The sequence below is a fragment of the Balaenoptera physalus genome, assembly GCF_965194825.1.
Source record: "Balaenoptera physalus genome assembly, chromosome: 10".
NCBI lineage: Eukaryota > Metazoa > Chordata > Mammalia > Artiodactyla > Balaenopteridae > Balaenoptera > Balaenoptera physalus.
The window spans coordinates 41,377,070-41,396,884 of record NC_138889.1 but is presented as its reverse complement, the minus strand read 5'-3'; the positions used below and the strand labels follow the sequence as shown (position 1 = coordinate 41,396,884).

Here is a 19,815-nt window from a genome sequence, read left to right as displayed (position 1 = left end):
GGTGATCCCAGTGTTTTACAGGTCTGACATGGGGGCTTGTAGGTGACATTTTAACATGTTCCATGAGTAACTGTGACACACCACAGGTTTAGGATTCACTGTTAAAGTGGAGACGCCATCATGAAAATAATATGTGGCCAAATGGAAGGGATGGGAAGGGTGGTTTCATCAACTGCCTTGGTGTTCTGGTGATTGGCAGGTCGTGTGCTCTTATTACTCTAAGCTTTTATAAGAAATAACACAAATCTGCCTCATATATACTGGCATTTATGCAGGCACGTATGGAGGGAAGGAAACTTTCCCAGAGCCCTTCCCCATTATCCACAAGCAAGGACATTTCATTAAAACTCCTCTAATATTAATATAAGAAATTAGGCAGGAAAAGAGGATTTAGAATTAAGTGTGCATTGCAATCCCGCTCCTGGGTATATATCTGGAAAAAACAAAAATACTAATTCAAAAAGATACATGCACCCCAGTGTTTGTAGTAGCATTATTTACAATTGCCAAGATATGGAAGCAACCTCAGTGTCCATCAACAGATGAGTGGATAAAGAAGATGTGGTAAATATGTATCTACAGACACACACAATGGAATACTACTCAGCCATAAAAAAGAATGAAATTTTGCCATTCACAGCAACATGGATGGACTTGGAGGGTATTACGCTAAGTGAAATAAGTCAGACAATGACAAACACTGTATGATATTGCTTACATGTGGAATCTAAAAAGTACAATAAACTAGTGAATATAACAAAAAAGAAGCAGACTCAACAGATATAGAGAACAAACTAGTGGTTACCAGTGGGGAGAGGGAAAGGGGGAGGGGCAATATAGGGGTAGGGAATTAAGAGGTACAAACTATTAGGTATAAAATAAGGTACAAGGTTATATTGTACAACACCTGGAATATAGCCCATATTTTATAATAACTATAAATGAAGTATAACCTTTAAAAATTGTGAATCACTATATTGTATACCTATAACTTATATTGTCCATCAACTATACTTCAGTTAAAAAAATTAAGTGTGCATGATTGGGGGATCTTTGGAAGGCAGAATAGCATAGTAAAAAGAGCTTTGCTGTTGGAAGGGCTTAGGAGCTGTGCTGCTGGCTAGTTTTGTGACTCTGGACGTGACTTTACCACCGTGAGCCTGGTATCCCTGTCTGTACAATAGGAATAGGGTGATAATTAAATACAATAATTTTTATATCATCCCTACACTTAATAGGCCCTCAGTAAACGGTAGTTCCTGCTATTATTGATTATACTCTTCTTACTAAAGGGATGTTTAATTTCTTGGGGAATATTGGTTGCTTTAAATTATGTAGCTCATCCATGAGCCGATACTGACTTATGAGGTGGGCGGGAGTGATAAGAAGAAATGTACTTGCCTCTCCAGAGTCCCAGTGCCTGTGAAACGCTGCCGCCTGGCAGACCTCTCGGTGTCACTAAGCTGCAACAGCACGCTCTCTTAGGATCCGGAAGGCTGGAGGGTCCTAAGATCCTCGCGTCTGAACTGTTCCTCTCTCTGCAGTGTGGGTGAGAGGGAGCTTTGAGGAGCACATCTGTGCATTCATGTTGTCACTTTAAGTCTTGGGGTTTATTTTAAGGCTCTTCATCCTGTTTGTTTTCCTTTGTTCCCAAAACATTAAGTACTTACTGTCTGCAAACAGTGATAGAAACACGTTTGAGCAGTGGAGCTTACCTGCTAATAATAATTGTTTTTCCTCACTGGGAACAAAATGTGAGCCAGGGCACCCGAAAGAATCCCTTTGTGGTCCTGAGATAAGTATAAACAAATAGGGTATGTTTAAAGATTATTTAAATTTCAGTTATTAATATAGGGCTTATTTATTAAAACTGATCCGAGTAAATAAGTTCTAGAGATCTATTATACAGCATAGTGCCTAGAGCTAACAGTACTGTATTGTATACTGAAAATTTGCTAAGAGGATAGATTAAGATCTTAACACACACATGCACACACACACACACACACACACACACAAATAATAGAGGGGGTGGGAGAAAACTTTGGGACGTGATGGATATGTCTGTGACCTTGATGGTGGTGATGGTTTTACGGTGTATGCTTATCCCCAAACTCATCGAGTTGTATACATTAAATATGTACAGCTTCTTATGTGTTAATCATACCTTAATAAAGTGGTTTAAAAGAAAAAAACTTATCTGAGGAAAGGAATCTCTGAAGTCCAGGTACTTTTAGTTTTAGCTAAGTTAAACACCAAATACATCAACATGAAATATGAATTATGATATTATGTGTACTTGAGTCAAGATATTTATGTAGCCTTTGGATTTGATAGTAAAACCCAAATTTAAAAAATGATTTCCTCTTGGTAGATAGGGTCCTTTTATCGTGGACGCTCTCCTTGTATACTCCCTGTGACTCTGGGTGGTGGGACTGCGATGACTCCTTTTATGTATTTATTTTTTTAACGGTGCATGAGCGGATACCCTTAGAGGTCTCCTGACTGCACCAGCTCTCAGACGTGTGAGGAAGCAGAAACCAAGGGCTGTATTTAGCACACAGTCCCAGGGCTCTGGGACCTGCCGTGGGTGTTGAGTGGAACCAAAGAGCCCCTTTCTCTAAATGTGAATTTGTGTTTAAGCTACAAAATCCCTGTGATGTTGTTACCTCTAACATGTACAAAGCCCCTGCAGGATTTGGATCACAGCATGCTTGTAATTAACCTGTTTTAGCACTAGATGGCTTTCTCTCTTTTTTTTTTTTTTCCCCCACTAGGTTTTACCAAGCCTTGGTCTCCTGAGTAGATGGAAAGAGACAACTCGCCTTTGAGTTAAGCGCTGTAGAATTAAGAATATGTTTGTAATTGGTTATTTTAAAATGTATCTTAATTCCATTAATGTATATTTATTGAGTGCCCATTATGTGCTAGAAACTGCTAGGGATTGTGAACATATGCAGATGGGTCACTGATTCAATAAATATGTACTGAGCACTTACTTTGATCTTATTCCTGCTGGAAACTGGAGATACAAGAGGTGAATAAGGCAAGGTCCTTGCTGTTAATCAACTTATATATGTTAATGGGGAGAGAAAAAAAACTAAAAAAATTAAATGCACAGGCAATGTAATACATTGCAGCATAAATATGCATGAAATGTGATGGGAATGCACGTGAGTGGCATATACAAAATTGGGGGAGGAGGGGTAGATGACTTCCTGGAGGAAGTGGCACTAGAGGAGGGCTTCCAGAGACATTTGGATAGTCAGGGTATATATTTTAGCATTTAGTGTGTGCCGAAGTAATAGTTTCCTTGATCCGTATAGGGAGAAAGGCCCTCCAGATGGAGGAAACTTTGGGGGAACTGCAAGCATTTCTCTAGCTTTTGTGCAAAGGATATTTGGGGCAATAGACATGAGTTGCTATAATTCAAGGCAGGTTGTGCTAAGTCATGTAGTACTTACCATACAGTGTTGTGTTCTTAGAATAAGGGTCAGAACAATTAAAGTTTTTTGTAAAGTAAGTCTCTGTATCTATAAGAAGTTCTTTTTTTAAAAAATTTTATTGAAATATAGTTGATTTACAATGTTGTGTTAGTTTCAGGTGTACAGCAAAGTGGTTCAGTTATACATAAATGTATATATTATTTCTTTACATTCTCTCCCATTATAGATTATTACAAGATATTGAGTGTAGTTCCCTGTGCTATACAGTAGGTCCTTGTTGTTTATCTATTTTATATATAGTAGTATATATATTTTAATCCCAAACTCCTAATTTATCCCTCCCCCACCCCCTTTGGTAACTGTAAGTTTGTTTTCTATGTCTGTGAGTCTATTTCTGTTTTGTAAATAAGTTCATATGTATAATTTTTTTAGATTCCACATATAGACCTATGATATATGTCTATCAGAAGTCCTTGATTGTAAGCAGTGCAAAGTAACTTTGGCTAACTTAAGCAAAAGAAGAATTTATTGGAAGTACATTGGGCAGCTCACATATTAACGGGAAGGCTCAGAAAATGAGCAGGAACCTAGGTGAATATATACCGGCAACCCAGGCAGGAGTAGGCTACTTGTCTTGTGATGATGGCGGCTACCATGGATACCAATGTTGCTCCTGGACTCCTGGGGGTACTGTTACCATAGATACTTTATCAGCATCCTTTGTGTTTGTGTCATTTCCTCAAGATTCAGAGTCTTTGGTTGGAATATCAGTTGACTGGGCCTCGGTCCTCCTAACTGCTAGAACAGGGAGGGGACCTTTTGGCTTCTGTAATGGGAGGTAGACCCAACTTCCAAGGCTCACACAGTGAGTTCAGGGTTCTCCAACACTATTAGTATTTAATTAGAGGTGATTGACTATCAGGGATATGATAGGTAGTAGTTGAAAGTTGAACCACCTAATTCTAAATTATTTTCCATTTCTGTAGTGTTATGAAAATAATGTACTAGTGCTTTTATTTATTTATTTTTATTAAAGTACAACTGATTTACAATGTTGTGTTAGTTTCTGGTGTACAGCAAAGTGATTCAGTTATACATATATGTATGTATATATTCTTTTTCATATTCTTTTCTATTATGGTTTATTATAGGATATTGAATATAGTTCCCTGTACTATACAGTAGGACCTCATTGTTTATTTTATATATAGTAGTGTGTATCTGATAATCCCAAACTCTTAATTTATCCCTCCCCCACCCCCTTTCTGTTTCTGTTCATTTGTATCATAGTTTAGATGTCATATGGTATTTGCCTTTCTCTTTCTCTTCATTTAGTATGATAATCTCTAGGTCCACCCATGTTGCTGCAAATGGCATTATTTCGTTCCTTTTTATGGCTGAGTAATATTCCATTGTATATATGTACCACATCTTCTTTATCCATTCATCTGTTGATGGACACTTACGTTACTTCCATGTCTTGGCTGTTGTAAGTAGTGCTGCTATGGGCATTGGGGTGCATGTATCTTTTCGAATTAGAGTTTTCTCTGGATATATGCCCAGGAGTGGGATTGGTGGATCATATGATAACTCTATAGGCTTTTAAAACCAAATACTGGATTCTGGGTCTGCAGATACAGCTTCAACCTCCTCCTTACCCATACCCAAGCACCGATGAATTCTCCATTGCTTAAAGAGACCAAACACTTTGGTGACTCAGTCCCTATGCTTCACCTCTACCTTTTTGGGCTCATCTTTCCTCACTAGCACCCTCTCCTCACCCTGAAGCAGATGAACATCCTCCTTTTTTCCACTTCAGCTCAGGAGTCTCTTTCTCCTTGCCCTTTTAGCTCCGAATCACCTCTGGCAATCATCAGGTAGTAACGAATTACTCCTGAGCCTACAAAGCTTTGTGTCCCTTTAATAGAGTACTTACTCTGCGATGAAGTTTGGATAGTTGCATGCATGTTGTCTCCAGAATGGAATCAGAATATCCTAAGGCTAAGGATGGTCTTACTCATTTCTTTGTTATTTATAGCTCACATCACAGGGCCCTGTTGAACTCAATTGTTACTTTAAAGGTTAAGCATGCATTCTGTATTTTGGTTCACACTGATACTATCTCAGAGATATTTTAAAATAAGCATTACAAAGTTAAACTTCACACAACTTTAAAGGTATTCGTCACAAATTCCACTTTGAGAGAGTCTAAATTAAATAGGTGTATTTATTTTTCTTGTTTTCTACAATGGATGGATTATTCCAGGGATTCAAATTCAAGTTCCATGCCCAGGAAGACCATATCTGTAGAGGCTGGAAATTTTAGAAATCTTCCCCACTCCCACCTCCTCCCCACTCCTCCCAACTTGGGTTTCAAATAATGGTTCCTTGGGAGAAAAGGGGTGAGAAGGTGTATTCAGGTGTGTGCCGTCAGTTTAGTGTTGGAGATCCCTGTTTGCTTTTTCAGTGTGTGTGCTGCGTGCAGGCGTTCATAGAGGGGGGTGCCAGGACCTGTCTGCTTCCTTCAGGCCTCAGGTTCAAGAGTGTGACTTGGCCACCCCAGGGAGGGAGCTTGGCTTCACATGAGGGCTTGTGAACAGACTACCCCTTATTTTTCAGGTACTGGTCGTGGAGTCTCCACGCTCCCTTTAAAAACATTGTTTCTAGGGCATCTGTCTCCCTGAGCAGAGTATTCTACTCCCCGGAGAAACCTCCAGTTCTGCCAGAATCCGAAGGCTTAGTTGCTTACATTTAACTTTGAGGCCGCTGGCGCACTCAGTAAATTCCTTAGCTCTTTGAAAAGGAAGGTAGAAGCCACAGAATTGTTCTGTTGCTTGTGGTTAAAATCTCTGTTAGAGGAGGTTATTCTAATCTCGACAGTGGAATTGTTTTTAAAGGCATTAGGTGGTTTTGGCTTCCATGGAGCTGGCAGAAAGTCTTGCACTTGGGCGCAATGACACCTGGGAGTTTTTTTGCAGTGAGTGAAGGCCCCAGAGCAAAGGGGAGAGCGAGTGCTTCCTCATCTTAGAGAACTGAGAGGGCCAGGGAATCATCGGGAGCTCTCAGAGACTGGCTTTGAAGGGACCCTCTCATTAAACTTGGTAGTGACACCATCCCAGAGGATATGCCAAGTTCTCCATCAGTCAGCAAGTAGTAAGGGAACATATACCTTATACAGAAAGTAGCAAGTACCCGTATGGTGCCTTGTCTTCAAGCTTCACCAGGGCACTGGCACCAGCATATATATATATACATATATTTGTTGAAGTATAGTTGATTTACAATGTTGTGTTTAATTTCTGCTGTATAGCAAGGTGACTCAGTTATACATATGCATATTCTTTTTCATATTCTTTTCCATTATGATTTATCATAGGATATTGAATATAGTTCCCTGTGCTATACAGTAGGACCTTGTTTATTCGTCCTATATGTAATAGTTTGCATCTGCTAATCCCAAACTCCTAGTCTTTCCCTCCCCCATCGCCCCTTCCCCTTGGCAACCACTAGTCTGTTCTGTGTATCCGTGAGTCTTTTTGTTTTTTAGATCTGTGCATCTACTTAATGGCTGAGTAGTATTCCATTGTATATATGTACCACATCTTCTTTATCCATTCATCTGTCGATGGTCATTTAGTTTGTTTCCATGTCTTGGCTATTGTGAATAGTGCTGCTGTGAACACAGGGGTGCATGTATCTTCTCAAATTAGAGTTCTGTCTGGGTATATGCCCAGGAGTGGGATTGTCGGATGCACCAGCCTATATTAAGTGACTACTGCAAACTACTAGGCAGTTGATGTTTAAGTGCTCAGTTGTGCGCTTTCGATCATAATTACCGTGGCCATTGGGGGAAGGCAGGCCACCGTAGGGGAGGTAACCTGAAGAGGTAAATGTATCGGGATGAACTTTAGAGGACTTGGGGAGGGGAGTGTGCAGCTAGAGGATGGCATTCCCAGCAGGGCCTTGGAGAATGAGGGTGGCATGTTCACGGGATGCTGGGATGCTGAGGGGACCAGCAGGACTGTTGACAGCTAAAGGAGGGGGCCGAGTGTAGACAGCCTTGAAAACCGAACAGAATTTGAACTTGAAGCTGTAGCCGATATGTTTATGTGCAAGGGAGTGGCATGCTGGCAGTGGAGTTTAATTAAGGACAGGTGATTCCCAGCTGTGTGAGTGCAGGGTGATAGTGGGGTGACGGTTTGAATGTCCTCTGGTGTTTACACCCGAAGGAGACTCCTGAGCCTCTTATGTTGGTCTATTTATGGATTCTAGATCTGATCTTAGGGAACGAATCAGTTACAGTGGAGGTGAAACAGATGAGCAGGTGACCAGGGTTCTTGTTGTGCCTCTCGCCTCCCCCAGGAAACTCACTTCATTTTTACCTCGATTCATTTTTCCTTCAACAACGAGGCCTTTGTTATCCCTACTATGGAGGGAGGGAAAAAAGTCTTGTTCAGGGTCACATTACCTAAAGGCCTCTGGACAGTTACAAAGAAAGTGAGAGAGTAAAACCATAATGGGAAGGAAGTTTTCAGTGCTTTAGAAGCCAGCCAAAAGTAGTCATGCTCGTAGAGAGAGAAGCAAAGGATTCTTGTTGAGAAATGACATGCAGTTTTTGCAAAGAGAAAGGAACTGTTCTTGTTGAAAGGGGTCATCATCAATATAAGGCAGAAACGTTGAACCCTCAAACTGAAATTGCAGAATTTCACCCTCTGCCGAGTACAGCACAAACAAATGTCTAGCTTTACTTCAGGCAGGAGCCCGAGGGGCTGCAAGCCCCCTGCCCAGAGGGAGACCCTGGGCAGGTTTTCTGTTGCTTCTGCCACTTTCCCCACGCAGACTAAAGCTGTGTGAGCCATGGTCCTTCGATGAAGGTGTGGGTTGAAAGTAGGTGACTGCAAGTTACTAAGTCAAGAGAACCTTACATGGAAACCCTGAGCGGCAACTCCATGTACAGATTACATAGAAGCAGAATCCTTGTTCAGCTGTGGACTCCCCTAAAACCTGCACTGTCACTTAGGCCCTGGGCCCCAGCCAGGTCTCGCAGCCCCCACCGGGTAGAGGTGGTGTCCGGGCATCTCCTGTGGTTTCTCACAGTTCTTGCTCCCGGGGCTGGAGACCTGCTAACAAGGAAAACCGAATTTCTGCTTATGACAGGTATTGATGTCCAGTTTCTGATTTCAGAGATCCTTGACCCTGTTGGTTACACTATATACCCCATGTTTTTACATAAGAAAACAGACGCAGATCGTGCTACCGGAGTTCCTAACGAAGATCCTGCACTAGAACAGGAAGGGAAGGATTATGTGCACGTGGGACGGCGGATGGTGTCTCTGTTGCATTTTTGCTGTGTAGCCCAGGAATGTCGTGCCAGCCTGTGATACACGTTATTGTCATTTTACCGTGTCTTACAGGTGAGGGAGCTGGAAGTGAAATGATGCCTTTCGGGTGTGGCAGTGCTGGGATAGCTCACTGGGTTGTCTGTTGGCTCAGTGGAGTGATGATTCCTGGGCCTGGCTGTCCGTAGGGTCTGTCCGGATCCTCTGCTCAGCCGGACTTCTCTCTGCACTTCCAAGGAGAGGGGGCAGAGTGGGAACGGAACTCTCGGTCAGTGTGTGGCCACTGATTCTTAGATGACTGTTCATATGGAGTTGGGCATCCTGTCCTTCAGTCTGCATAGGGGTGTGTGTGTGCGTGTGTGTGTGCGTGCGCATACGAAGAGCATTAGTTCTTTCTTTCTTTCTTTTTTTTTAAGTATTTCTTTGTTTATTTTTGGCTGCGTTGGGTCTTCGTTGCTGTTCACGGGCTTTCTCTACTTGTGGCGAGCAGGGGTTACTCTTCGTTGCAGTGCGCTGGCTTCTCATTGCGGTGGCTTCTCTTGTTGTGGAGCACGGGCTCTAGGCGCACGGGCTTCAGTAGTTGTGGCACCGAGGGCTCAGTAGTTGTGGCTCGTGGGCTCTAGAGCGCGGGCTCAGTAGTTGTGGCGCACGGGCTTAGCTGCTCCGCGGCATGTGGGATCTTCCCAGACCAGGGCTCGAACCCGTGTATCCTGCATTGGCAGGCGGATTCTTAACCACTGCGCCACCAGGGAAGTCCTAGTTCTTTCTTAATACTGAGGCCTGCCGAAGAAATGGTGAGAGGCGGCGCATCTTTGGTGCCCTCTGAGCTCAGGCCCCCCCTTCCAGCTCTGCTCTCTCTATAGCGCCCTGTGGCCTGGAGCCCTGGGGCCTACTCTCACTCAGCAGGCTGTTGGATAAGGTGTGGAAAAGCAGTTTATACCAGTGTTGTGATGATGGGAATGGCTTACTGCAGGATTCTTAACTGGGCTCCATGTTGAAAGCATGTATCTATGCATATACACATTCCCTACACACACCTTTATACACCCATACATATACACATATATATTCTTGGGTAGGCCACAGTTTTATTGGCAGTTTACTCTCTGTTATCATTTAAAATTTTTAGTCACATGATTAGATGGTAGGACCCAAAGAGTTGTAATCTGCTGGCATGTGCCATTCCTGACCTAGATCGTAATAGAACACCACACTTTTTTTTTTTAATTGAATGGAAGTATAGTTGATGTACAAAGTTGTGTAGTTTCAGGTGTACAGTAAAGTGATTCAGTTTTTATATATATATATATATAAAAAAATATATATATATATATATATATTCTTTTTCAGATTCTTTTCCGTTATAAGTTATTGTAAGATATTGAATATAGTTCCCTGTGCTACACAGGAGATCCTTGTTGTTTATCTATTTTGTATATAGTAATGTGTATCTGTCACACTTTCTTTACTCAAGCGTATGGGTCCTCAACTCCTCCTTGGCTCTGATTTGGTGGGAGAGGGGCGGAGGGTGCAGAAGGTGTGTTGGTGTCTTTTTGTTTCTTTGCCTGTGTGCACTGTTCGCCATCTAGCTTAGGGCTTCTCAGCGGTAGCTGCACGTCGGAATCATATGAAGAGCCTTATAAAATACACATGCCTGGGCCCTGTCCCAGTGATTCTGATTGACTAGGTCTGGGGGAGACTGGGGTACTGGCATTGGCAAAGTTCCCCAGGTGATCCTAACAGGTGGCCAAGGTTGCTCTGTGCGTCTCTCCAACTTTCCACCAATATTTTCCACCTGCCTGAAGTAGAAGCCAGGCCAGGATTTGCCTTTGGATCCTAATTTTAGCCTTGACTTTTAGATTTATAGACGTAGAAGATGAGGCCCAGAAAGGGCTGAGTTTCTTTCCAGGGTAGTCCTTTCTGGGTTGGCCAAAAAGAGAACGCTGACAGATACTGTCACAGGCATTGGAACTGTCATTTTAGGCTGATCTTTATATAGTATGTCATTCATACTCTGTTTTTATTTATCCTTAAGATCTAAGTCACAACTACATTATTTATTTTAACATTGTAAGATAAATATTCTGGTGGTCAAAATCTTTTTTCTCCTTTTCTCTCTAGTGTAAACGTGCTTATGATACATGTGAGCACATGTGCAAATATTATTTCACGGGTTGAGGTAGAGAAACTCGGGAAGAAGTTGAGGAAATTTCCATCTTACAGCCTCTTAGAATAATTAGTTGCTTACTACTAGCTTTGGCCTTATGGGAAATGGGTAGATAACAATCCTAGCAAGAATTGCAAATGACCTGTTTGAAGTCATGGCTGAAAAACATGATTTTTCTTCTAATGGAATTATCTCTGGGGCAAGGATTTTTTTTTTTTCATGTATTTTTATTACATCGCAGGAGAACAACTCATGTTATCTGCTAAGTGACAGCAGCATGACACTGTGTGATTCCAAATTTGTATGTACAAATCTTAATGTATAAAATTAAACAGAAACATGCCATAAGACTAACAGCAGTTCCCTATATGATTGTATTATTGGTAATATATAATCATAAAAATGCATTTTCTTTCATTGTGAAAATCAGATACTGAAGTAGGATCAGCTTAAGCTCCTTGGCCTCTGTGCAGGTTTTCTTGACCTTTAGGCAGGGTTAGGCCCTTTGTCCTGAGCTCCCACTGTATCTAGAACAAGCCTTTGTTACAGCCAACGCTACCCTGCATCGTAACTGCCAGCCAACATGTCTGCTTCCTACTGAATTCTGAGACCCCTGACGGCAGAGTTCTTGTCTTGTTTATCGCTATAGCATGGCGTCTGGCACTTAGAACATGCCAGGCACACGTTGACTAAATGTTGAAACAATTTCTGTTGGAACTATAGACCAAAGTAATCAGATTTAATTCTGAGGCTTGTATTGCCCACTCCTTTTCGGGTTCCACAGTCAGTAACACAAGCATCTCAGATAATATTTTCCCTAAAAGCTTTGTCTACAACTCGGGTAAATTGCCACCGTGAAATGGGTGCTGCTTGGGTGTCTGGGTGGGAAAATTCCTTTGAGGGATATGGAGGCATCAGACAACTCTACCTAGTGGCATCCATCATTTGAGCATGCATCTACCTCCCTTACTGGGATTTCTTGCTCACCATGCAACTTCCAAGTTGTAATTTGGCTTCTTGTGGAAATGTCAAAACAGTAAATGTGCTAGCTGGCCTGGAGAGCATAAGAGACTGTTCCCTCTGGCAGTTGTGTTTCTCATGGTAAATTAATGAATTGGCAAAATTTGGATTCTGATGACCCAATGAGCTGCCGCCACCCTGTGAAGTCTCTTGGCATGCTTTGTACCATCTATCTTATCTCCACCAACAGTGGAGAATCAGAGGGGAGGGCTCATTGTCCAGAATGCTAGGGAAAGGATATCCAGGATGGAAGAGAAGCTGTCGAGGTAAACTTTAGACACACCTGGACAGCTGTGGACAAACCTTCAGGTTTGGTTACAAGAAAGTTTTGATATGGATTAATTCTACACGTGACGAGGAGAAGACCAGGACAAACTATACAGTGATCCATTATAGTTACACATTAACGGAAAAGACACTAAGATGTCCTTAGCCATTAACTCTCTATATTGTTTTTCCTTGTATTTGTAACTAATCTAATTGATATTCATGTTTAGCTACCATATATATGTGTCTATATCTATGTATATATATAGTTTTTAGTAGAAAAGGCCTTTTATTTTTTTTTGAATTTTTGAATTTTATTTAATTTATTTTTTTATACAGCAGTTTCTTATTACTTATCTATTTTATACATATCAGTGTATACATGTCAATCCCAATCTCCTAATTCATCACACCACCAGCCCCACCCCCTGCTGCTTTACCCCCTTTGGTGTCATACGTTTGTTCTCTACATCTGTGTCTCTATTTCTGCCCTGCAAACCGGTTCATCTGTACCATTTTTCTAGGTTCCACATATATGCGTTAATATATGATATTTGTTTTTCTCTTTCTGACTTACTTCACTCTGTATGACAGTCTCTAGATCCAACCACGTCTCTACAAATGACCCAATTTCGTTCCTTTTATGGCTGAGTAATATTCCATTGTATATGTGTACCACATCTTCTTTATCCATTCGTCTGTCAGTGGGCATTTAGATTGCTTCCATGACCTGGCTATTGTAAATAGTGCTGCAATGAACATTGGGGTGCATGTGTCTTTTTGAATTATGGTTTTCTCTGGGTATATGCCCAGTAGTGGGATTGCTGGCTCATATGGTAATTCTATTTTCAGTTTTTGAAGGAACCTCCATACCTTCTCCATAGTGGCTGTATCAATTTACATTCCCACCAACAGTGCAAGAGGGTTCCCTTTTCTCCACACCCTCTCCAGCATTTGTTGTTTGTAGATTTTCTGATGATGCCCATTCTAACTGGTGTGAGATGATACCTCAGTGTAGTTTTGCTTTGCATTTCTCTAATAAGTAGTGATGTTGAGCAGCTTTTCATGTGCTTCTTAGCCATATGTATATCTTCTTTGGTGAAATGTCTGTTTAAGTCTTCCACCCATTTTTGGATTGCGTTGTTTGTTTTTTTAATATTGAGCTGCATGAGCTGTTTATATATTTTGGAGATTAATCCTTTGTCAGTTAATTCATTTGCAAATATTTTCTCCAATTCTGAGGGTTGCTTTTTGTCTTGTTTGTAGTTTCCTTTGCTTTGCAAAAGCTTTGAAGTTTCATTAGGTCCCATTTGTTTATTTTTGTTTTTATTTCCATTACTCTAGGAGGTGGATCAAAAAAGATTTTGCTGTGATTTACGTCAAAGAGTGTTCTTCCTGTTTTTCTCTAAGAGGTTTATAGTGTCTGGCCTTACATTTAGGTCTCTAATCCATTTTGAGCTTATTTTTGTGTATGGTGTTAGGGAGTGTTCTACTTTCATTCTTTTACATGTAGCTGTCCAGTTTTCCCAGCACCACTTATTGAAGAGACTGTCTTTTCTCCATTGTATATCCTTGCCTCCTTTGTCATAGATTAGTTGACCATAGGTGCGTGGCCTCCTTTATCATAGATTAGTTGACCATAGGTGCGTGGGTTTATCTCTGGGCTTTCTATCTTGTTCCTTTGATCTATATTTCTGTTTTTGTGCCAGTACCATATTGTCTTGATTACTGTAGCTTTGTAGTATAGTCTGAAGTCAGCGAGTCTGATTCCTCCAGCTCCGTTTTCTTCCCTCAAGACTGCTTTGGCTATTTGGGGTCTTTTGTGTCTCCATACAAATTTTAAGATTTTTTGTTCTAGTTATGTGAAAAATGCCACTCGTAATTTGATAGGGATTGCATTGAATCTGTAGATTGCTTTGGGGAGTATAGTCATTTTCACAATATCAATTTTTCTAATCCAAGAACATGGTATATCTCTCCATCTGTTTGTGTCATCTTTGATTTCTTTCATCAGTGTCTTATAGTTTTCTGAGTACAGGTCTTTTACCTCCTTAGGTAGGTTTATTCCTAGGTATTTTATTCTGTTTGTTGCAATGGTGAATGGGATTGTTTCCTTAATTTCTCTTTCTGATCTTTCATTGTTAGTGTATAGGAATGTCAGAGATTTCTGTGCATTAATTTTGTATCCTGCAACTTTACCAAATTCATTGATTAGCTCTAGTAGTTTTCTGGTGCCATCTTTAGGATTCTCTATGTATAGTATCAAGTCATCTGCAAACAGTGACAGTTTTCCTTCTTCTTTTCCAATTTGTATTCCTTTCATTTCTTTTTCTTCTCTGAATGCCGTGGCTAGGACTTCCAAAACTACGTTGAATAATAGTGGCGAGAGTGGACATCCTTGTCTTGTTCCTGATCTTAGAAGAAATGCTTCAGTTTTTCACCATTGAGAATGATGTTTGCTGTGGGTTTGTCGTGTATGACCTTTATTATGTTGAGGTAGGTTCCCTCTATGCCCACTTTCTGTAGAGTTTTTATCATAAATGGGTGCTGAATTTTGTCAAAAGCTGTTTCTGCATCTATTGAGATGATCATATGGTTTTTACTCTTCAGTTTGTTAATATGGTGTATCACATTGATTGATTTGCGTATATTGAGGAATCCTTGGGGGCAAGGATTTTAATTAAAAAAAAAATAGCCTGACTCTTTCCCCAGAGTAAACTAAGTTACTTTTCCCAGAAAGAGCCTTCAACTTGGTGCCCACGCAGAGAAACTAGTGCAGAGAGGAAAGACAGCCCAGACCCATCCCGCTGAGTGTTCCCACGATGTTGTAGATGCCAGATCGGTGTCGCTGTCGTGGTATCTCATGTTCAGTGACTGTAGAATTGAACACAGTGTCACGTTTAATTGAAACAGGAAGCACACTCTGCTTTGAGTGTGAAGCAGATACAGAGGAGCTGAAAGGCCAGTGCCTGGCAGAGGGCCAGAACCCGTGACCCGGGCTCACACTGCCACACAGGGCTCCAGAACTCTCAGAGTGGGGCTGAGCGCTCTGTCCTGGGTTGGGACAGGCCCTTGCTAACACGTGGTCTGGCAAAATGACCACCCCTCTCTGCATCTTTCATGCATTCCAAGAGACAGCTGCCCTTCCCCTTTTAGTTTTCCTTTTCTGGCCTCCCTGCCTCCCTCTTTTCCCCCACCTTGACCTTTCCAAACTTAGTGACTTGTCCAGTTCCTCAGGGGACTTGATTTCTGCCAGTGTTTCTGCTGCTGCCCGTGGAAGTAGATTGTGAGAAAGGGTCCCTGCCTTCGCTCAGCGTGTCTTGAAAATTGTTATTGTGACCTCATGGGTCATTTTGGTGGGTGGCTAGACTTGTGATGATTCTGAATAGTAACTTAGGAATTTTATGAATCGAAAAGACAGAGCTGCCACTGCCAGTGGAAATGTGTGTGGGAGAACAGCTAGTGTGAGTCACACGGCAAAGAGGGAGAGGAGGACTTCACTGGCACTAATATGCACTTTGCTTTCTGCCCCCAGGTCCCCCTCCTGCCTGTTACAGCCCCAGTAGTCCCATCCAGATTCTGGAAGACCCCAACTACTTTTTCCCAGACTTTCAGCTCTATTCTGGGAGGCATGAAGCATCTTTGACGGTGGAGGCAAACAGTAGCATCAGGGAAAAAGTTGGTAAGTTCTTTTATTGGCACTTGTGTTGGAAAAGCAGAACAATCTTATGTTTCTCATTTTTCGCTCTTTTGCATAATTTTTTCTCTATCCTTGTTTTAAATATCAGCATATTGGATTATTGGTTGTCTCTGTATTGGTAGGTGCCTTATTTTTAATGTTTGGTAAACATTAACAAGGTTTTAATCGACTGTTTTACTATAATATGTGACCCTCTCAACAGAGTTCCTAAGTATGTAGGAACTTCAGAATTATACCATTTATGCCCTAATTTTCTTCTAATTCCTAAATATTCTTTTGTACTCTTTCCCAGAATCTTTCATTCCTTTTTTTCTTCTCTGCTTTCATTTATACCTCTTTTTGCAAATGATTCAGAAATTCAGAGAAATTCAAAACTATAGTCGGGAAGGAACTGCTCCTTTGTAAAGACTTTCTGCCTATTTTTGAGGGTTTATGACATTGGTTAAACCTTGAAAAGGAAGCTTCAAAACCACTTTAAAGAAGATCTCAGGGTTCTTGCCAAATGTGCTTATGAAAAGGAAATTCAGTAGTTTTCATGCTTAATGAGACACCATTCCTTTTATTATTCATCCAAAAAAATCTTTTTCCTTTGGATATATATTTTTATTTGAATTTTTATTCATTTTATTTTAAAATGTTGAGTTTTATTTGAATTTGCTTGTTTCATTAAGCCCTGAAGGTAAGGACTGTCCACTTTACTCTCCTAACCCCAGCACCTATCCGAATGCCTGAATATAACAGGTTGGCAGTTGGTATTTGTAGAGTGAGTGATGGCTCAACTCAACCCACTCTGTTAATCGCTTTCCTAGGGTTGTTCATCACTTATTACAATTATTTGGCAATTCATCTTGTGTGGACTTTCAATGATCTGTTTTTGTTGTTTAAAAATTTTTGTTGTTGAACTTCTGGTTTATATCTCAGTTACTGTACACCTTCTCTGAAGGTGAGGAATAAGTTTGAATTTACTCCACATGCCGTCCTGTGAGGCAGATATGAAGCCTGACCATTATACAGAGCAGAGAGGTTCAGAGAAACTAAGTAATTTGCCTGAGGTCATAGAGGTGTGATTTTGGGGTCAATCAGAGTTGAGCTTCAGGAACCAGTCTGTAAAGTTCTTTATCTGGCAATTATTTTTTCTCTTATTTTTTTTTTTAACCACTTTTTTAATTGAAGTATGGTTAGTTTACAATGCTATGTTAGTTTCAGGTGTACAGCAAAGTGATTCAGTTATATGTATAGCTATCTATCTATCTATATATCTATTCTTTTTCAGATTCTTTTCCATAATAGGTTATTACAAGATACTGAATATAGTTCCCTGTGCTATACAGTAGGTCCTTGTTGTTTATCGCTTTCATGTATAGTAATGTGTATATGTTAATCCCAAACTTCTAATTTATCCCTGCCCCCCACAATTCTTTCCTGAATGCCTTCTGTATATTGAGGTAGTATTCTAGGCACTGGGTATACAGCATGTGAACGTAACAGATAAAACTCTCTATTCTCTGGTGCTTGAATTCCAGTAGACAAATACAGATAAATACAGTGTTGATCAAAAGGAGAAGAGGCCAGAGGCAAGAGATATTAGGCTGCTCAGGACATTTAGACAGCTGGTTAGGGAACTGGAACCCGGGGAGTAGCTGAGGGCATGGAAGCTGGGGCTGCAGTCTTTGCTGTTACGAGACACTCAAAATGTCATCTGCAGTCACCTTTTCTCATATTTTAATACTGAAAAGTGTAAGAAGGATGTAATCCTTGATGGAATCCCTTGCCAAAAGAAGACAGTAAACCCAATGACATACGTCTAGGTATATACACATGTATATGTGTATTTCTATGTCTTGTTAAGCATATCACATCACCTTCATTTTTTCTCATTTCACTTATCACACCACCTTCATTTTTTCTCATTTCACTGTGGACTGAAAAGTGCTTGGCACTTGATTAAATGTAGGGAGGAAAGGAGACAAAAGGATCAAAACTGAATCTGAAATTTCTATCTGGTTGACTCTGATGAGGATGCCATTCATAGAAAAAAAAAAAGGCAACCTTGGGGAAGAAAGACAGTTTGGGGGAAAATGATGTGTCCTGTGCATATGTAAAAACAAAGAACCATCACTGCATGGAATTGTAAGAGTGAAGGCTGCTTATCTCTAAGGGGCTAGCTCAGCTCCCTCTATTGACAGGGGAGGATGTTGAGCTCTAAGAGAGCAAGTGATTTGCTCAAAGTCTTGCCAGTAGTAAGTAGTAGAATTTTTACTATCCTAACACTATAAATATCCTCAATACACTACTTCTTAGTACTATTGTGAAATGGGGTAAATTATATATTTCATGGTGCTCAGATATTCTTTTACTGGTTACATGTTTGACCCCCATTACATGCAGGCACTGAGTTGTGTGCTAGGGATACCCAGGTGAGGAGGCAAGATCTTTGCTTTTAAGGAGTTTAGAGTCTGTATACATAAGTAATTGCCATCTATTGTGATGATTGCTCTAAGGGAGGTATAATAATGGAGCCCGGACATTGGAGAAGGAGGGCTCAAGCCTGCTGGGCTACAGCAGGCAAGGTTTTACTTAGAAGATAGCTTTGGAGCCATCACTCAAAGCGTGTCTAGGAATTTCCCAAGAAGGGTGTGGTGAGATGCATCTTTCTAGGCAGAGGGATGAATGAGAGCAAAGTCCTGGAGGCCAGAGAGAGCTAGCATGTCTGGGAACTTCTTAGGGTATTGCTGGAACTTGAACTCCAAGGGGTTGCCGGTGAGGGGGGCCAGTGATGGCATGAAATGTTGCTGGATAGATAAAGCAATGCCTGCTACACCCTGTGATGGAGTGTCAGTTTCATCCTATAATTAATTGTTGAGGAATTTTGTGCAGAGGAGTGATATGATTAAGTTTTCTGGTTTGAACAATCTTAGGGCAGTGGGGAAGATAAGTTGGAGTATGAGGGGGTGGGTTTGGAAGTGGGAAAGAGACTAGTGTCAGAGAAATAGATGAAGGTGGCTGTTGGAATGGTTTGGGTATGGGGCTCTATGGGCTTGTCATGCGGAATGAACACAGATTTCGTTGTGGAATGAGTCGGATCCTGGATCTGTCTCTTCCTACCTCTGCGACCTTGGTGATTTACCTTCTCTAAACCTCTCTCCTTATCTGTAAGATGGGGGAATTAATACCTGCCTCATGCGATTATATGTGGACTAAACTAAATAAAGGAGGGAATTTAGTACAATACCTGGCACATCATATGCTCCTTAAAAATGGTTTTTGTGGTTGTACTGTGGTAATTGATAATGAACTTGGAGATTGGCAGGGGAATAAAGGGGAGAGTTGGGAGAGATGTTTCATTTCGGAGGTAGAATTGACAGGCAGGCACTGACCAAATGTTGGGGGTAAGGGAGAGGAAGGAATTTTGGAAAACTCTCAGGTTTCTGGCTTGGCAAAGAGCAGATGAGGCAGGGATACAGGGGTTGTTTGGATGGGCTGAGGAAGACACGTTGAGTTTGGAGGACCTGTGGGCCATCGGCTGGTGGTTGTAAATGGGTGGGCCATGGGTCAGTAGGTTCAGACGAGTGGTGGATGAGATGAGAATCTGTCGAAGTGAGGGTGGGTGAGTGCTCAGGGCAGAGCTGTGGGAAAGAATTTAAGGGGCAGGTGGAGAAAAAGGAGCCAGAGATGGAGTGTACAGAAAGCAGCAGGATCCCGAACCACGAGAGGGGGTGGCCTGGATGCTGAGTGAGGAGAGCATTTCAAGAAGTGGGTGATCAACATGCTAAATGCTTCAGAAAGGTTAGGCTGGAAAGTTCTCCCTGGGAATGATTACTAATCAGAGCGGTAGGGAGGGCAGTGGACGGCGCGTTCGGAAAGTGGAGATGGCAA

At 41.4% G+C, this 19,815-nt stretch overlaps 1 protein-coding gene across 6 annotated transcripts in view; it reads left to right on the top strand.

Moving 5' to 3' along the window:
- AMOTL1 (angiomotin like 1) overlaps window positions 1-19,815 on the top strand; it is a 176,255-nt gene that overhangs the window by 86,464 nt on the left and 69,976 nt on the right. For 3 of the 6 annotated variants that reach the window (XM_082409885.1, XM_082409884.1, XM_082409886.1), the window contains one exon: window positions 15,775-15,921. The exons of 1 other annotated variant lie outside the window; for it this stretch is intronic. In XM_082409885.1, coding sequence (XP_082266011.1) covers window positions 15,775-15,921 — 147 coding nt within the window. Of the gene's footprint in view, window positions 1-14,592; window positions 14,736-15,567; window positions 15,596-15,774; window positions 15,922-19,815 lie in introns of those variants that run through there. 2 more of the 6 variants (XM_082409889.1, XM_082409887.1) reach the window with 2 other exon arrangements.